Below are 17353 nucleotides of genomic sequence, written 5' to 3' on the forward strand. Positions count from 1 at the left end.
ATGAAGAATCGGACATCTGCTGCAGCTGATGACCTTTTAGTACTTCCAGGGCTAAATGCCCTCGAGCACTTGCTACCCCATAGAGATCCATCCAGCCCACAACTCTTTGGCCACCACAGATTGGATCCGTGCAGGCTCTGCTGAAAAGCCTTTCCCTTGGAACATTCCTGCCGGAGCTCCCAGCTGCTGGTACGTGTTACAATTTCCCCAGCAGAATAAATATTATTCTAGCTGTACTCGCCCATTGCGAGAAAGTCCGGCTCGCTTAGATCACCGCAGAGCCAACTGCGGGGCTTGTAAGTGGTAGCGCTTCTCTCCCTCTTAGTCCTCTGGAAAGCCCATCAGGGTCGGCGGGGGCACGGGGGTCAAGCCGAGACTTCTGTCGGAATGTTAATGGTCCGGCAGCGATGCCTTCAGCTCACGGAGGCAGAGTCGGGCTGCTCTTCTGCCAAACAGCAGTTCAAGAGTCCCCCGCTGGTTCCCAGCAGGCAAGAAGAACCGCAGAGGACTCGGACGAGCCTCGTATTCTGGGGTCAATTTAACAGCGTGGTAAATCGGTTTGGTTCGAGAAGGGTGGAGAGAGAGAGGGAGGGGAACCCGAAGGTCCGGAGGGTAGTGGCGGTGCCCTGCCAAGATAAACAAAGAGGCTTTTCTCCCCTAGCATCGCTCTGCCAAGACCGCTTCCATGGACACGCAGCACGCCTGTCCATGCCAAGCCAAGCTTTTTGCAGAACAAAATGCTAGCTGGGGGCTCTCGCAGGCCGTGTTTTTGAGAAAAACAGACTTAAACATCAGAGCGCACCAGCTGTCTGGCAACACAACTGTTGCTTGGCCTGACAGGACGGCTTCCCGCCCTTCCAAAGTTATGTTGGGTATCCTTGCTTAGTTAACCGAAGGCTACGGTTCCTTCCTTCTGACCACCGGAGCAGATAGTACCTGCAAGTATTCCCTGTTGTTATCCATATTGGGGGTCCACCCGTTGTCGTCGCTGTTGAGACGGCTCTGCTGTGGAGTCCACCTGCCATCAGAGTAAGCGCTGGAGGCGGTGATCTGTTCGCTGGAAATCCGGCCAGATTCCATCCCCAAGGGAATGTTGCACTGGAAGTCTGGAGAAGGCAGAAAGAGCAAAAATGCAGAGAAATCTCTCTACAGGACCAGTGAATTCCACTCCCAACTGAAAGCACTGCCACTAATTGCCTCCCACCATCCTATTCAAACAGGCTGTTACATAAGAATATAAGAAAGGTCATGCTGGATCAGACCGAGGCCCATCAAGTCTAGCAGTCTGTTCACACAGTAGCCAACCAGGTGCCTCTAGGAAGCCCACAAATAAGGCGACTGCAGCAGCACCATCCTGCCTGTGTTCCACAGCACCTCATATAACAGGCATGCTCCTCTGATCCTGGAGAGAATAGGTATGCATCATGACTAGTATCCATTTTGACTAGTAGCCATGAATCTCCTCCATGAACAACTCCCCTCCCCTCTTCAAGCCTTCCAAGGTGGCAGCCATCACCTCATCCTGTCAGATCTCAGAAGCTAAGCAAGGTTGTCCCTAGCTGGTACTTGGATGGGAGACCACCAAGGAACACCAGGGTCACTAGGCAGAGGCAGGCAATGTCAAACCACCTCTGTTAGTCTCTTGTCTCTGTAAGTCTCTTGTCTTGAAAACACACACATATCCCCAAGAGGAAGAGTATGGTGGTAATATTCCAAATCTTCACTTGTGTAAATTCTCAACATCGGGGAAGACCTTGGCCTCTGTGCCCCATCTGTTGGCCCTCCAGGGACACCGGTTGGCCACTGTGTGAAACAGGCTGGACTAGACAGACCACTGGTCAGATCCAGCAGAGCTCTTCCTATATTCTTAACATAGTTTTAAGGGCCTATCCACAGCATACATCTCAACTAATTTCTGTTCTACAATCCTTCGTAAGATTTCAGACTTTTAATTTTCAACATTTCTATAGTGCCCTCAAAAATATTTGATTACTTCTCCCTGATTTTTGTACTTGCATTCAGAGATTGGGGGATTCAGGGGGGGAGGAATCACACAAGAAGAAGAGTTGGTTTTTATATGTTGACTTTCAATACCACTTAAGGAAGAATCAAACCGGCTTACAATCACGTCCCCTTCCCCTCCCCACAACAGGCACCCTGTGAGGTAGGTGGGGCTGAGAGAGCTCTAAGAGAGATGTGACTAGTCCAAGGTCACCCAGCTGGCTTCATGTGGAGGAGGGGGGAAACCAACCCGGTTCACCAGATTAGCATCTGTTGTTTATGTGGAGGAGCTGGGAATCAAACCCTGTTCTCCAGTCCACCGCTCCAAATCACCGCTCTTAACCACTACACCACGCTGGCTCTCTACAAACATATTTGCCCCTAGCCTTATACAAGCGCCGCTCTCTGATTCATTCAATGTCTCTTTCAAAAAATGCAGATTTGGAAATGCAGACTCTGCAACCTGCCAACTTACTCTCTGGCACCTCCTGCTGAACCAAATAGTAGCGAGCTGAAAAGCCATCTTTAGCCACAGCCAAATCAGTGTGGAATGTGAGCGACAGGATGCCGGTGGTCGAGCGGATCTCTGACGGGGTTTTGGTGCCACAGTACCTGCCGATTAAGGGGCCAACTGCAACAGAAACAACAGGAAAACTCTCCTTTGGGTTCGTTTCGAAGGACCAATCGTCAATTTGGCTGTTGGCAGCAAAAAACAAATCATATATATCCAACCAGGTAAAACATGGTGGGAGAAAGGAAGAAGAGATATCGCGTTTATTGAAACTACCACCGATTTTTAAGAGCTGTTCTTGGCAAGTACGGTAACGCACAAATGTTTATGCTTAGTATCAGTTGCAGCAACCTTACAAATATGTCAAGCAAAAGTTCATAAAAAAGAAGAGGAGTTGGTTTTTATATGCTGACTTTCTCTTCTACTTAAGGAAGAATCAACCCGGCTTACAATCACCTTCCCTTCCCCTCCCCACAACAGACACCCTGTGAGGTAGGTGGGGCTGAGTGAGTGTGACTAGCCCAAGGTCACCCAGCTGGCTTTGTGTGTAGGAGTGGGGAAACTCCCATTCCATTTAACTCTTCCAGTAAACTCCTGTTCCATTTAACTCTTGTCCTCACCTAAGGACAATAACACGCTAGATTGGACAGAGTTGTGAAGTGTTTACAATTTATGACCTTCCTCGTGGTACCTTCAGCCCAAAACAGCTGGGTGTAACTTGAAGCCAGCAAGTAGCCTTACCAGGACTCACCGTCATGTTCTGAGGGATTTCCCCCCCCCCTCTTGTAAAACACTTATTTGTTTGTTTGTTTGTTTGTTTGTTTGTTTGTTTTAGTAGCATCCAGCCTAATGAAGAGCTCTGGAGAACTTGAAAGCTCCCATACACTCTTATATGTCATTCAGTTGGTCCTCATAAAAGGTATCATGGCCGTTTATGCATGGGTACTTTCACTCACGTTCCCCGCCACTGGTCTGTCTCGATTGTTCCTTGGAGTTATGCATGACTTTTCGTCCATTAGAGATGACCTTGCTGCCAGCCCTTGCATTCCCATTCCTCTGCTAACCTGATTCTTCCCACTTCCCTGGGCTCAGCCCAGGCAAAATCTCCATGCTGAGGCAAAGCACGGGACACACAAGTTTAGCTTCTCTCACAGCCAATTGAAAAGCAGTGTGTAAAGAGGCGGGGATTCAAATGCCTCCTGCTTCCTCAGAGCTCTTTCTGAGCAGAAGAAAGGCTTTTTAAAATTGAGGCTTGGATTTCTCCCCCCGCCCCTTTCAGATTGCTCAGGTTTTGTTGTTGTTGTTCTCAAAATGCTTTTTTATGCGGCAATTGGGTTGGGGGGGATTTTCTCTCACAGTAAGCACCACAAAGTAAGCCAATTACAAAGCAGCATTTAAAGGGGCGTGTGCCGGCCAGTGCCCGCAGTCCTCAGACGTGCGAGAGGTATCTAGCCCCTTTCGGAGCAGGTGACAAAGATTATGCTGTCTACCGAGGTCAGAAGTCGGAGGCGTCGTCAAAGCAGGCAGGAGTCAACGGCTGGAGAGATTAATCATGAGCGGTAGCTGGAACACAGTCAGTGCAATTTCAGGCTAGGCTTCATCCTGAAACGACTCAGCACCAGTTCTCTGTCTGCTTAGCCTCTCCAAGCGAGCTCTTCTCCTTCTACCTTGCAGAACTACACGCTGCAGAGTCCTGATACGCCTATCAGGTTCAGGTGAGCTTGGAGGGCTGCCGTTCTCAGCTTCCACTGCAGGGGTTGGGGGAAGAGTAGCTTCTGTCTGCCCTTGTTCCATCTCTCTGCCTAGCTGTGGTTCCTGCTGAGTTGTTTCAGGCTCCTGTGCTACTGGCTGCAATGGAGGTACTAAGGGCCCAGAGGCAACCTGTTCCTCCACTTCAGCTTCAGAGTCCTCCGAGTCCTCAGCTCCCAACGCAGGGCCCATGACAGGGTGGGACTTGATTTGAGCTTGGAGATTACTGGTGCAGATTCCCAAGAGAAAAGTGTGGGTCCCACCAGCAACGGGCCTCAGGTAAAACTCCCATGCATAAATGACCTATGTGGACTCTGTTCAAGATTTTTTTAAAAGAAAAGATCATTTTCATCCTTACCTTGAGGAATACCATCCCAGATGTCCAGCCAATCATACTTGCAGTCTCCCTCCCCAACTTGCAAGGGGTCATTTTCTAGGTCAAAGGTGAGGAACTGAAGGATGATCTCCATCTTTGGCTTGGCCATGATGGTGAAAGTGCAGTCCAAATTATGAGGATACTTATCAGGAAATCCTGGGGATTCGATGGTACCGTTTGAGCTGGTGAAGTTTCTAGAACAATCTTCCGAACCTACAGCAAGAGAAAAGGGGGATCCAAAAATTAAAAAAATGGGACCGTTAATATACTACATCATCAACCGCCTCACTAACAGTAGCCAGACCGAGAGGCATAATTCGCAATTGTTCTCAAAGCACTCAAATCCCTCATGCAGAAAATTGCTACAGCCTTGCAAAAAATATTAATTATTAATTATTACTGTCCCCATTTTATTTTCCATCAGAGTGGCAATTAGCAAAGCTGTCTCGCTGAAGTGACACCCGGAGTCTACCAGCATCTTCCGAGCCGCAAAATGACACACAAACAGCCCCAAATGTCACAGCGGCTCTGATTTAAAAAAACGTCTGGGATCGGAAGGGTGTATATACGAGCTATTTTGCTGAGACCAGAAACAGAGTTGCCTTTCTTACTCGTCCGCGTTATCTACACCAGAAATGTAAGTTATTTCTCTGCTGGAGGGACGCGCTCTGGCGGCCAGCAGGGCAGACAATATTGCCACTTATTTAGAGATGACCCCGATGCTGCCCTCCACTGTGCCCCAGCCGGCTAAGTGCCTCTGTTTCTTGCCGACCCAAGGTGCCTGAGGGAGAAAGGGGTTGCATTCTGTTCACGCTATGACTGAGTTGAAACCACGACTAGACAATTAACAATTGAATTCCTACTGTACGGGTCATTCAGGAGGGAAGGGGGAGGAGGGACAGGGAATGTCACAAGACCCCTACAGTCCCACCGCTGTAACAAAGGATTAACTTTCACAACTCTTCTGACTTCCATTATGCAGAACCGACTCGGCACCGTACCAATTCTGAAAGGGCTTCAAATGCAATGGTAAAACAACCCCCCAAACGACAAAAAGTATATGGGTACTTTTTGTCATTTGGGGGTTGTTTTACCACTGCATTTGAAGCAGAGATTCGAGCCCATATAGGACGTTTAAGGAAGGGGAAGGCTCCAGGAGAGGATGGGATTCCCCCTGAGTTCATTAAAGATCAGGTAGACTGGTGGGTCCCTTTCTTGGCAGCCCTATTTATATTCATTGACGCTACTGGCTTCATTCTGAAAGATTGAGGGACTGTATATTCTCCAATTTTTAATTCTGTAACTGATATGAATGTTTTTAGTGGCATTTGCAGTATTAATAAATGAATCTGAAGTATATGGGTATTTGGTTGTGCTTTCTAAAAAGAGTTGGCCCCTTTAAGGAAGAGGGAAAAATGAACAATGATGTTATACTAATGGCTATGGAAATTTATTTAATCAGATGACTTCAAAAATGAGTGGGACTTAATTGGATGACCTGGCACTGTAGGACTGGACCGCCACAGATATATGTCTCTGAAAACAAATCACTAAAATTTGTGAACGCAAGAAACCTCAAGTAATTGGCTTCATCCCCACTCTCCTTTCATTTAAAGACACTTAAAGAATATTGAACAGTATATATTCTGATTGTGCAAGTTAGTGACAGTGTTCTGAGCAATGAAATCCACACCATTTTGTATACCTGTATTTACTGTAATCCTCAGGGTACAGTACACCACAATGTGTGAATATACCAAGGGATTGCAAAGATTCAGTCCTTTCTTTGTTTTTTGGAGTAAAATTAAAAGTGGACAAATTCTTGAGTCCACAGCTCATGTGGAAGAGTGGGGAATCAAACCCGGCTCTCCAGATTAGAGTCCACCACTCTTAACACTACACCACTACACCACACTGGCTCTTTGTATCTCTATTAAGCCTGCAATAGAACAAGTCCTGTCTTTCCACCTTTTTTTGGAGATCTTTGAGGACCAACAAATATTTGTGAACTTCTAAAAAAGCTTCTATATATTTGAACTTCTAAAAAGCTTTTGATATAGTTGTTCACCAAAAGCTCCTGAGAAAACTTAACTGCCATGGGGCTAGAGGATGAGCTCTCACATGGACAGTTAAATGGTTGAAGAATAGGAAGCAGATGGTATGAGTACATGGATAATTCTCACAACAGAGGGAAGTAATCTGTGCGATCCCCCAAGGATCTGCATTGGTACTGATGCTTTTGAAACCTATTTGTAAATTATCTGGGACGAGGAAACATCTAGCCAAGCCTGCAGAACACACCGAGGGTGAAAACTCATGCAGATTATGAGGAACTTCAAAGAAATCTGCCCAAGCACTGCAACAAAATGGCCAATGAAATTAAATGTAAATTAATGGAAAGTGGTGACCACTAAAGCTAACAAAAAAATCTTAATTTAACATATACCTTGCTGGAGACCAAACTGGTGGTGACTAAACTGGGAGTGGGGGTGGGGGGGAAGGTAGCTGTAATTTTCCTGCATTGTGCAGGGGTTGGACTAGATGGCCCTGGTGGTCCCTTCCAACTCTATGGTTCTATGATTCCATGAAACTGGTGGAGACTAACCAGGAAAGGCATCTTGGGTAATTATGGATTTTCTATTAAAAAAAATCAACTGTGTGTGCAATACTTAAGTGAGAAAAAGAGCAAAGTTTCATATTTCAGATTATTAGGAAAGTGACTGAAAACAAGATGATCGGCAGAATGCCTTTTATTTAAATCTGCTTCGTTGCTCTATTTCATTTGTATCCTGCCCATCCTCCAAGGAGCTCAGGACAGCACCCACAGTTCTCTCCTCCTCCATTTTCTCCTCACAAGAACCCTATAAGGTGGGCTAGGCTGAGGGAGAGCAACACTGGCCCAAGGTCAACCAATGAACTCCATGGCTGAACCCGGGTCTCTTCCCACTCTGCCACAATATAGCAGGTGCTTCCACAAGGCCACTATTCTGTTGTGGCAGGTGGCAGGGTACCTGTTGCTCCACGCTTGACATCTTCAATCTCCGGGCTCCAGCAACAACTTGAACCCATTTTAGGAATCCGAAACTGATCATTTAACCTTTTGCTTAACTGAAAATTATAGACGTGCTCCCCTGCGGTAGGAACCCTTGTGATGATTCCTGGCATGGTGTAGTGGTTAAGAGCGGCGGACTCGAATCTGGAGAACTGGGTTTGATTCCTCACTCCTCCACATGAGCGGCAGACTCTAATCTGGAGAACCGGGTTGGTTTCCCCACTCCTCCAAATTAAGCCATCTGGGTGACCTTGGGCTAGTCAGTTCTCTCAGAAAGCTCACCTACCTCACAAGGTGTCTGTTGTGGGGAGAGGAAAAGAAGGCAATTGTGAACTGCTTTGAGACTCCTTAAAGGTAGAGAAAAGCAGGGTATAAAAACCAACTCTTCTTCTTTTAGTTAAGCAATGGGTTAAAGTGAAAGGTTCTGGATTCCTAGAGAGGTTTTCCCCTTTAAGTTCTGGTGAGCTCCTTCTCCAATACAAACACTCACACCGCATATACAGATGTGTTGGTACCATTCCCCCCCCCCAATTCCTTCTTAATTTTGTGTTTCTTTAACTGTGTTGAGGGCCCCCCAGGGGAAATTGTTGACAGACTTGGAGAGGCTAAAATGGACTCTTGAGCTGACACATCAGTGCTCTTCTTTAATTTCTAATGAAGGACTGGAATAGGAATGTTTCTGGGTAAAGTAAAACGAGGCCACCCGGGCAAGATTCTATGCCACTAACTGCCTTCATAAATTAAGAATACCCCCCTTGGGGTTAATGGACCGTTTAGTGATGCTCTAGAGTGAGCCACCTGGACGCCATGTGAGGAGGAGGAGGAGGAGGAGACGAAGAAGAAGAAGAAGAGGAGGAGGAGCTACCCAAGGCGGTAGGGAGGGAAGAAGAAGAAGAAGAAGAAGAAGAAGGAGAAGAAGGAGGAGGAGAAGGAGAAGAAGGAGAAGGAGGAGGAGCTACCCAAGGCGGTAGGGAGGCAGACTTCCCAAAGAAGATGTTAGAACTTGTCAAGACTGACCCCACTTTCCTTTTCTACGTTTGGAAGTTTACGTTGGGATTCTCTTGTACCTAGAGAGAGGAGAGGGATGCTAATTCACTTGCAACTCATTCTGTGGGGCCAGTTGCAAAGTTCATTTATCCTAGACATAAGCAGCCGCGGCCTACTGTCAGACGCTCTCTCAGCCCCACCTGCCTCACAGGGTGTGTGTTGTGGGGAGGGGAAGGGAAAGTGATTGTAAGCTGGTCTGAGTCTTCTTTAAGTGGCAGAGAAAGTCGGCATATAAAAACCAACTCTTCTGTTGCTGCTGCTTCCTCCTCCTCCTCTTCTTGTTCCTCTTCTTCTTCTGCCTCGCCATTGCCCCCCCCCCCTTTGCTTCTTTGTGTTATTTGTTTCATGTTCTGAGGGTGACGTAAATCTTCTGTAGGTTTCCATCCAAGATACTACCAGCGGAATGTGGGCAGGCGGCCGGGGTCCTGTGACCAAGCAGCCCCCGCTATCCCTTGCGAGACACAGCCAGGGCACTCCAAGAGCACACAAAAACATTGTCTCGCCCCCACTCGCAGGCAACAAAACAAGGCTATTTTTATTCCTCGAGGAGCCTCATCCCCACGCACGCCAGATCTGACAAATATTTAGACAGAGCCAATTTTAAAAAGGCCTCTGATCGGGTTTTTTCGTTGTTGTTGTTTCACTTTCTCTGAGAATAGTTTTGCATTAAGAAGTCATGATGAATAGTTCCTCTTATATAGAGTTCAAGAGGCGCCCGTCTTGTACCCTTGATGGCATTGCCAAAAGCCCTCTGTTTAAAACCAGCAGTACGCACCAGTTGGAAAAACCCTTGGCTTCTCAAAAAGAGAACGCACACAAGACTATTGATCAAAGCTCGAATCACACAGACGCCCGGGCAAGGCGGGAGAGAGAAAAAAGGAGGAATCATTATGCTGATCTGAGGGAGGACAGTTGTTGCTTACCTTTGGACTTTAATGAGGGTTTTTTCCCCCCCCAAACATGTGCCACAGAGAAAAGATATAATTTTTCTACTTCTGGAATATGCACAATCATTTAATGAAGAAGCCTGCTTTATGTGCCAAAGCGGGGGCAGCAGGGGGACACTGCTAAAATGCCGCAGAAATATTTTACCTTCTTGGAACTGTTGATGAAACAGATTTAGAAAGGGGAGCAGTGTATGACTGGAGGAGGGGAGGGTGTTAAGTGCCATCAAGTCACTTCCAACTCATGGTGACCCTATGAATCAATGTCCTCCAAAACATCCCATCCGTAACAGCCTTGCTCAGGTCTTGCAAACTGAGGGCTGTGGCTTCCTTTATTGAGTCAATCCATCTCTTGTTGGGTCTTCCTCTTTTCCTGCTGCCTTCAACTTTTCCTAGCATGATTGTCTTTTCCAGTCACTCTTGTCTCCTCATAATGTGACCAAAGTACAATAGCCTCAGTTTAGTCATTTTCGCTTCTAGGGTCAGTTCAGTCTTGAGTTGATCTATAACCCACTGATTTGATTTTTTGGGCAGTCCACGGTATCCGTAACACTCTCCTCCAACACCACATTTCAAAGGAATCGACTTTCTTCCTATCAGCTTTCTTCATTGTCCAGCTTTCACACCCATACATTGTAATAGGGGAGACTGAGGGATAGGGGACATAACAGAGGCTGGTTGAGTCCCAGGTTTGTTGAACACATGAAGCTGCCTTATACTGAATCAGACCCTTGGTTCATCAAAGTCAGTATTGTCTTCTCAGACCGGCAGCGGCTCTCCAGGGTCTCAGGTAGAGGTCTTTCACATCACCTACTTGCCTAGTCCTTTTAACTGGAGATCTCAGGGATTGAACCTGGGACCTTCTGCATGCCAAGCAGACACTCTACCACTGAGCCATGGTCCCTCCCCTCCCCTCTTATATACGGCTAGGATAAGGGATTATCAAACATCGGTCTCATTGTATCTGCTAAAAGGTGAAAGAAACCAATCGCTTCCAGATGTACCTGAAAACCACATCGCAACCCACCCCCATGACACAGCACTTCCCTCAGAAAGTAAAGGATGGAAACAGCCAGTGTGCTGTTGTGTTTAAGAGTGGTGGTTTGGAGCGGTGGGCTCTGATCTGCAGAACCGGGTTGGATTCCCCACTCCTCCACATGAGCAGTGGAGGCTAATCTGGTGAACTGGATTTGTTTCCCCGCTCTTCCACATGAAGCCAGCTGGGTGACCTTGGGCTAGTCACACTCTCTCAGCCCCCCCTACCTCACAGGGCGTCTGTTGTGGGGAGGGGAAGGGAAGGTGATTGTAAGCTGGTCTGATTCTCCCTTTAGTGGCAGAGAAAGTCGGCATATAGGAACCAACTCTTCTTCTTCCAATAAGTGAGTAAGCAACGTCGAGAGTTTGACTTTTTAAAGCAGGGGCTGAACAACTGTGGGCTGAAAGCAGTTAAGCGCCCTGTTTTGTCTGATGGTCCTCTCTGGCAATGGATCCAGCCTCTCCTCCCCCTTCCTTTCCCCAGCTACAAGCGGCATGTGCAGGTTGTCGGCTGTGTATCCCCCGCACTCATGGGGGATAGCAGTTGAAACGGATCCAAATCGAGAGTCTGACACTTCGAGCGCCAGTTCTGTGTTCTAACTAGCAGCCCCCAGGTTGAACGAGCCAGTAAGAAAGGCAGCCAGCAAACGCTCACACTTCCTAGGATGCCAGCGAGCAGATAATTTAAAAAGTGAACAAATAAGGCGAGGTTTTCAGGGTTTTGTTTTTTCAGGGAAAGCAAAAAAAAAAAAAAAACCCTGGAAGAATAAAATAGGGAGTTGTTACATAGACCAGGGTTACTGTAGGAGATGGAGCAATCTTGCTCAACTAAAAAATATGCAGACTTAGCGGAGGAGAGGCAAAACTGTGCAGCTTCCAGAGAAGTCAAGGCCAAAGCATTGGGCAAGGGTGAAGGAAATGGATATAATGTATTGGGGTCCTGGCTAGCCTGGCCCTGACAGTACAGTTAGCAACCTTAAAGTGGGACCTGGAGTTCTCCCAGAATTGCAACTGATCTCCAGACTAAGGTGATCAGTTCGCTGAGAGGAAATGGCTGCTTTGTAGGGGGGACTCTGCGGTACACCTTAGAGTCTAGGAGAAATGGAAGTCCTAGAGTGACATCAAATCTCGGCTGTGTTCCCTTTGCTCCCCAAACTTCGCCCTCCCCAGGCTCTGCCCTTAGGTCTCCTGGAATCTCCCAAGCAGGAGTGTGTGTGTGTGTGTGTTCAGTGCAGTCAAGATGCTTCTGACTCATGGCGACCCTATCAATCAAAATCCTCCAAAATGTCCTATCTTTGACAGCCTTGCTCAGATCTTGCAAATGGAGGGTCGTGGCTTCCTTTATAGAGTCAATCCATCTCATGTTGGGTCTTCCTCTTTTCCTGCTGCCCTCAACTTTTCCTAGCGTGACTGTCTTTTCCAGTGTCTCTTGTCTTCTCATAACGTGACCAAAGTACGACAGCCTCAGTTTAGTCATTTTAGCTTCAAGGGTCAGTTCAGGCTTGATTTGATCTATAACCCACTGATTTGTTTTTTGGGCAGTCCACGGAGTCCGTAACACTCTCCTCCAACACCACATTTCAAAGGAATCGACTTTTTTCCTATCAGCAGGAGTTGGCAACCCTTAACTAGACAGCAAGCTCATTACCATCATACAGTTTATTTACATCATTTCAGAAATAAAATGCAGACGACTTTCCTTTTCCTTGACTCATGAGACTGTACATATGGGTTTGGATCAAGGGAGGAGAAGAGTGGCAAAAAGAAATTTTAACATTAAAATAATAAAAGAAGTATACCCCCTCCTTCCCACTCTTTGTTGTACTTGGAATCATGGACTACTCTACCACCAAAAGAAATGCAAGGCTACCAAATGACCCCCAAGAATGTTGTGCTTTAATCAGGAAGAAAGAACCAATGAGAGCCCCGTGGTGCAGAGTGGTAAGCTGCGGTACTGCAGCCAAAAGCTCTGCTCACGACCCGAGTTCGATCCCGACGGAAGTCGGTTTCAGGTAGCCGACTCAAGGTTGACTCAGCCTTGCATTCTTCTGAGGTCGGTAAAATGAGTACCCAGCTTGCTGGGGGTAAAAAGTAGATGATGGGGAAGGCAACGGCAAACCACCCTGTAAACATAGTCTGCCTAGTAAACGTCGTGATGTGATGTCACCCCATGGGTCAGGAATGACCCGGTGCTTGCACAGGGGACTACCTTTACCTTTTAAGAACCAATGAGAATTTATTTAAGACATACTCATTAAGTTGCCTTTTACTGAATTAGAACACTGATCCATCAAGGTCAATATCGTCTGATCAGACTGGCAGCAGCTGTCCAAGGTAACACGTAGAAGTCTTTCCAAACACCTACTACCTGATCCACTTAACTGGGGATACTGGAGATCGAACCTGGGACCTTCTACATGCAGGCACTCTAGCATTGAGCCTTAGCTCCTCCAAAAGAGTTCCTAAAGCAGAGAGATGGTGGGAAGCATGTGGTACGTTCGGACTGCCATCCAAGGAATTATGCTGGGGCTCCACGAACCCTGACTCAATGATAGAGCCCCTGCTTGGCATGCAGACAGTCCCAGGTTCAATCCCCAGCATCTCCAGTTAAAAGGACCAGATAGCAGGTGATGATGATGATTAAGATGAAGAAGAGTTGGTTTTTATACCCCGATTTTCTCTACCTTTTAAAGGAATCTCAAACCAGCTTACAATCACGTTCCCCTCCTTTCCCCACAACAAACACCTTGTGAGGTAGGTGGGGCTGAGAACATAGTTCGGAGAGAGCTGTGACTAGCCCAAGGTCACCTAGCTGGCTTCATGTGTAGGAGTGGGGAAACCAACCCAGTTCACCTGATTAGAGTCCACCGCTCGTGTGGAGGAACGGGGAATCGAACCCAGTTCTCCAGATTAGAGCCTGCTGCTCTTCACCACTACACCACGCTGGCTCTCAAGACCTCAGCTTGATACCCTGAAGAGCCGCTGCTAGTCTGAGCAGACACAACTGACCTTGGTGGACTAAGGGTCCGATTCGGCATAAAGCAGATTCATGTGTTCATCCTATGGAATCATAGAGTTGGAAGGGACCACTAGGGTCATCTAGTCCAACCCCCTGCACAATGCAGGAAGTTCCAAACTATCTCCCCCCCCACACCCCCAGTGACCCCTACTCCATGCCCAGAAGATGGCCAAGGTGCCCTCCCTCTCATGAACTGCCTAAGTTCATAGAATCAGCCGTGCTGACAGATGGCCATCTAGCCTCTTCTTAAAACCCCCCAGGGAAGGAGCGCTCACCACCTCCCGAGGAAGCCTGTTCCACTGAGGAACCGCTCTCACTGTAAGAAAATTCTTCCTAATGTCTAGACGGAATCCTGATCAAGGCGTCCTGACTTAACGGTCCAGAGGTCACCTGCCTTGAATCCAGAGAGGCCGCCTCACACACTAACCTGTCTTGTAGATCTCGTAGCGCAGGGAGAAGCCGGCACCTTGGCGCGCGTAATCGGAGGTGAATTTAATATACAGAGAAGGGCCGGAGGAGGTGATGGTGGGAGGAGCGATGTTCCCACAGTGCTTCCCCAGCAGGTCAGCTGAATCACTGTCCCCATCTCGTATCTCAATGAAGTCATACCTGTCAATAGAGAGGTGGAAAATAAAACAAGGCACAGTTCGGAAAGCAACAAAAATTAATCTTTTTCCCAAAAGGAAATATCTTCATATATGGACACACTGTATATTTGCATATTGACTTATCTGCTTTGGGATTTCAGCCCCTCCTCTCTAAGGTACTTGGACTCACATTTGCCCCCTGTGTGACTTGGATATTCTTGGTAGTTCTGCATGAGTTTTCCGTCCATTAGAGATGACCTCACTGCCAGCCCTCGCAATGTCTGGGTCTTCTCATTCCTCTGATAACCCAACTTTTCCCCCTTCCCTGAGCTCAGCCTGGCTGAAATCTCCATGCAGAAGGCAAAGCACGGGACGCAGAAGCTTGGCTACCCTCATATCCAATCACAAAGCAGCGTGTAAAGAGGTGGGGATTCAAATGCTTCCTGCTTCCTCGGAGCTCTTTCTGAGCACAAGAAAGGCTTTTTAAAACCGAGGGTTAGATTTCTCCCCCGTCCCTTCCTTACAGATTTCTCCATTTTTTGTTCTGAAAGTGCTTTTTTAAGCGGCAGTTGGGTTTGGGGTGAGGGTGGGGAATCTTCTCTCACAGTGAAAACTGCGAAGGAAGCCAATTACAATTTAAAGGGGTGGGGACCTGATTTGAGCTTGGAGACTGCTGGTGCAGAGATTCCCAACTGGAAAGGGTGGGTCCAGCAGCGACGAACCTCAGGTGAAATTCCCATGCATAAATGAAGTTAAACTTCCCCATGGATAGGCTTAGTTCTTTATACTTTATACTTGAAGCGTAAAAGCATCATATCTTCATTAATATGGTTTCTGCAGCCTCTCACTATTTATGCTTCCACTATCCAATTATCCTGCTGATCAGAATTCACTGCACACCCTGCGAATAGATCGACAGCAGCAAAATCCTGTGAAATCTGCACTTCTGCTCATTTAATTCAGAACTTTTCATCATCTGAACAGTCAACATGTTCCACCAGCCATTCTGATAAATGTATCTTATAAAATACATAAAAGCAGAGTACACCCTCACTGCACTCCATAAATGATATGGCTTTTCATGCATTTATCTAAAATTCAACTTTTCTCTCTTCCCGCGTCCGGAGCTGTTTTCCTTAGCTGACCCTTTTTGGGCAAAATTCAGTCCAGCATTTTGACCCACGAAAAGGTAACTCGAGGAAATCTGGCAGTTTCTACAAAAGGCATGCAAAGATTCTGTGCCCAACTCAGATACCAGACTAGTTCTTATGGCTTCCATTCATGACTTCCCTGGTGCTTCTAATCATCCAAATAGGGGCATGCTTATGCCATACTCCACTGCTACTTACCCCAAACTCAAAAAATACAGAACATGTCAAAATTAGTTTAAAGGTAAACTAATAAAATACGGAAAAGAATTGTGCCAACTGGGAAAATCTTGAATAATGCAGATATTATTTTCATTAAACAACATGGGTTTCTTTGGCATTATGTCCATTTCTCTCTTGTTTATGGAAGGAACTCTTGATCACAGACCATAATTTTCTTATCCTCTTTTAAATCTTAGAAGCCAAGGTTTTAAAACATTCCAACCATCTTTGCATACTTTCCAACAAGACTGTTTTTCTCTCTCTCTCTTTCTGTCTCTGTTTTCTTTGCCATTGGACATGGTGAAAACAACTGTAAATGATTGCTTATGGGATTATAATCCATTCTAATTTGTTTTTATTTTAAACATGTATTTGCTTTTCAAAGGGTAAGATGTTTTGCAGGCCAAATACACACAAAATACAGAACAAAGGTTTGAAAGCAACCTTCCCAATCACAGCTAGTATGTTTCTCTTGAAAGGGATATAAATACATCAACTAAATGTTAAGTCTGTCTTCCACAAATCTTTTTGAACTGTAGGCTGATCCTGTGCATTAGACTCACAGTGTGTGAAGATCCCAGGAAGTCACATGAACACATGAAGCTGCCTTATATTGAATCAGACCCTTGGTCCATCAAAGTCAGTACCCAGACCGGTGGCGGCTCTCCAGGGTCTCAGGCAGAGGTCTTTCCCATCAGCTACCCGCCCAGTCCCTTTAACTGGAGATGCTGGGGATTCAACCAGGGACCTTCTGCTTGCCAAGAAGATGCTCTACCACTGAGCCACAGCCCCTCTACCACAGCCACAGTCACAAGCCTGGGCATTCAGAAAGTTTGTCTTCTTCTTTGTTGTCCTTGTTTACTATCTTCCTTAATAATTTTAAACATGTTATAGCGCTTTAAAGTATTCAAAGCACCTAACATACATTTCAGTAAGCCCTGCAAAAAAAAAAAAAAACCCTCACAAAGTAAGGTAATATTATTATTATATGACATTATCCATGGGTAGGGCTGCCAACCTCCAGGTGGGGCCTGGAGATCTCCCGCTATTACAATTGATCTTCAGGCAACAGAGACCAGTTCCCCTGGAGAAAATGGCTGCTTTGGAGGGTGAACTCTGTGCCATTATACCCTGCTGAGGTCCCTCCCCTCTCCAAACCCCACCCTCCCCAGGCTCCACCCCCAAAATCTCCAGGTATTTCCCCACTCAGAGCTGGCAACCCTAACCATATGTCATAAGGCCTGATCCTCTGAAATGGCCTACAAGAGAATGTGACCTTCATTGGCTACATCTACCATTGCTTCTGAAGAAGCGAGCTCTGACTCATGAAAACCCTTGCTGCGATTTATGTTGGTCTTCAAGGTGCCACTGGGCATTGTTCTTATTTTGTTATGTTTTAGTCCTTGCAAATCATTAGCCAGCTTGAGTCTGAGGTAGGGCTGCCTGCTCTGGGCTGGGAAATACCTGGAGATTTTGGGGCGGAGCCTGAGGAGGGCAGGGTTTGGGGAGGGGTGGAACTTCAATGCCATACAGTCCAATTGCCAAAGCGACCATTTTCTTCAGGGGAACTGATCTCTGTTGGCTGGAGATCAGCTGTAATAGCAGGAGATCTCCAGCTAGTACCTGGAGGCTGGCAACCCTAGTCTGAGGAAATAAGGCAAG

General features: G+C 46.7%; 1 protein-coding gene across 1 annotated transcript in view; it reads right to left on the reverse strand.

Annotated features, from left to right (window-relative positions):
* Nucleotides 1-17353, reverse strand: part of NRP2 (neuropilin 2) — a 219832-nt gene that overhangs the window by 117386 nt on the left and 85093 nt on the right. The window contains exons 3-6 of the mRNA XM_056861211.1: nucleotides 14162-14343; nucleotides 4620-4850; nucleotides 2477-2632; nucleotides 937-1106 (exon numbers count right to left, since the gene is read on the reverse strand). Of these exons, the coding sequence (XP_056717189.1) occupies nucleotides 937-1106; nucleotides 2477-2632; nucleotides 4620-4850; nucleotides 14162-14343 (739 nt within the window). The remainder of the gene's footprint in view (nucleotides 1-936; nucleotides 1107-2476; nucleotides 2633-4619; nucleotides 4851-14161; nucleotides 14344-17353) is intronic.

The sequence above is a fragment of the Euleptes europaea genome, chromosome 15 (genome assembly GCF_029931775.1).
Source record: "Euleptes europaea isolate rEulEur1 chromosome 15, rEulEur1.hap1, whole genome shotgun sequence".
Taxonomy (NCBI): Eukaryota; Metazoa; Chordata; class Lepidosauria; order Squamata; family Sphaerodactylidae; genus Euleptes; species Euleptes europaea.